The 2,349-nt window shown below is 37.7% G+C and overlaps 1 protein-coding gene across 1 annotated transcript; it reads right to left on the bottom strand.

Annotated features, from left to right (window-relative positions):
- Positions 1 to 1,360: 1,360 nt before the first annotated feature.
- LOC148869743 (hydrophobic protein RCI2A-like) lies at positions 1,361 to 2,118 on the bottom strand. Its single transcript, XM_088968230.1, has 2 exons — positions 1,750 to 2,118; positions 1,361 to 1,668 (listed from the first exon to the last, which is right to left on the bottom strand). Exons 1-2 carry the CDS (start codon positions 1,834 to 1,836, stop codon positions 1,537 to 1,539), a joined length of 219 nt encoding a protein of 72 aa, XP_088824356.1. The 5' UTR covers positions 1,837 to 2,118; the 3' UTR covers positions 1,361 to 1,536.
- Between the last annotated feature and the right edge of the window lie 231 nt (positions 2,119 to 2,349).

Raw genomic sequence — 2,349 nt, 5'->3', positions numbered from 1 at the left:
TAAAAAGATAGAAAATTTTATAAAATTAAAAAAAAAAAATTGAGCATGCCTTTAACATTATATTTATGATATTTAATAAAAATATGACTGAAAATGAGAATTATTGCTATTAATGATGGAAATGACTAAAAATTATAAAAAAAAAAAACATGAGAATTAATATCTTGCTCACGTCCCATTGACCTGGCCAAATAGGTCAATTGTTCAACCATCAAGCTCATCCGGTTGTGGGCTAAGTCGATTGTTTGGGTTATACTTATAAATTTGTCCGGGTGATAGCTCAATCAATTCAACTGTTTAGTTTGATAGCAAGTTAAAAACACTTGTATGACTAATGAATTACAAATAAGAAGGCTTATAGATAGATGCTTGGATTTAAGGCTATGTTTGGTTTGAAGGAGAAGGTGTGGAAAGGAAAGAAAACCTATACAAGGTTTGTAAAAGTTTCTTTGCCTTTCTCTAGCTTTTCTTTCAAACCAAACACAGCCTAAAGGCAACAAATGCACCATTACGCCATCCTCCAATTAATTTCCTTTGTTATATAGATTCTAACAAAGATGGATCTTTCCTTTGCCCTCCCACATAATATAAAGATAGATATTTGAAATTATCACGTAAACATTTACTACCGAACCAGTTACATTTCTATCTTCTCAATTACCTATTCAAGAGGGCAGAAGGTCCTAGAAAAGCTTTTGTTATTGTTTTTCTCAGAAGAAATCCACATGTTGCAGAAGGGAGCAAATTATGCAACTCCTAGTAACCAAAATCTCTTACCACCAAGACAACAGCATCTCCATGTCCTATGTAATCATACAACTCCAATTAAATAATGCATAGAAAATAACACCATACTTTATAGGGAAAGAACGGTTCTTTGGTTTCAATTCAAGGATCTTCCTGCCCTTCAATTTGATTTTGTATCCTTGGTTTTCCAATTCTTGCACCCCAACCCACCTCACACTACCACAAGTCATAACCTTCCTACTTGATGTGGTTTTAATTCCTATTTAAGACCTCTCAACCCTTGAATTTGATCTTGCATCCTCTATTTTCTAGTGACGTGGGCAAACAGACTTCAATATTATTTGCCTGAGCAATGCATCATAATCCCTAAGACCACCCACTAAGGAAGTCGCTTCTATTGAAACAATGGCAATATGGTATTATGAAAATATTCTTCTCCTTTTTCTATTAGTAAGACCTTTAACCCAACATACCTATCCGATCACCCACCGACCCATAAATCCTAAATTTGCAGTGGATAAGAAGATGGTTTCCGGAGCTCCATGTCAACTAAACCAAATTCCTCAAAATCGGCAATGATCGAAACAAAGACAAACATAAGAGAAATCCATTCCATGGTCATCACTCATCATAGTTACTATTTCTCATAATTTGGGACCAAATTCCAAATCATACAAAGAGAGAAATGTGATATATAAATTTCGTTTGAACATGAAAAGTAATAGACGGTATGAAGAGAACATTACATTACAGTATACATAGAAAGAAGAAGATTGATGAACGAAGGAGTTAGCCATTGATGGGCTGCCAGTAATCGATGCGGTACATATCGTGCTCCACTTCCACGATTGCATATATGGCGTAGATGATACCCGGAATGTAACCCAACAGAGTCAAGAGCAAGCAGATGCAGAACTCAACCTGTAACAATAACCGCAATGGAAAATCCACCTTTATTTAAAATAAAACAAATGAAAAACTTCTTCAAGAGAGGGGATGTACACTGCAACCATGCCGGAAGAAGACACCCAGTGGAGGAAGCAGGATGGCTACCAGGATGTCGCAGAAGATCTCAGTTCTGGTAGCCATCTCAGTCGAGTCAGTCTCAGGCTCTCAGCACCACGCCACCACCGTCAACTGCCAGACACTGAAAAAGAGAATGCGAGATCGGGGATTTGGTTTCTTTTGACCTTCTCTATAATCCGTTTTCCACGGGATTTAAGGCCCATTTGGTTTACGGGAATGGATCTGGGTTCTGGAACCGGAACGGGAATGACCCATCTCGGTTCCGGCCATGGGATTTATATTCTCATTCCTGGTGAAATGTCAGGCATTTCCCATTGAGAATGAGAATCTTATTACAATCAGCTGAGAGAATAATAAATAAACAAATAAAAGGCAAGTGACTTAAACACCCCCCCCCCCCACCTTACTTCTCTTTACCCAATACCAACCCTCAATCAGGTGGGGGATAAGCAATTTTGATTCCAATTCAAATAGTAGTGAACCAAACAGACCCTACTTTCTTATCAGATTGGATTGGATGGTTTTTGATTCATATCCAACACGGAAACAGACCATACCTGGGATTGCAGATAAACA

This window comes from Nelumbo lutea, chromosome 2 (genome assembly GCF_056320005.1).
Source record: "Nelumbo lutea isolate HS-2025 chromosome 2, American lotus-T2T, whole genome shotgun sequence".
Taxonomy (NCBI): Eukaryota; Viridiplantae; Streptophyta; class Magnoliopsida; order Proteales; family Nelumbonaceae; genus Nelumbo; species Nelumbo lutea.
Note: the sequence above shows the minus strand (reverse complement) of the source record. Positions and strands in the feature narration are given on the sequence as shown.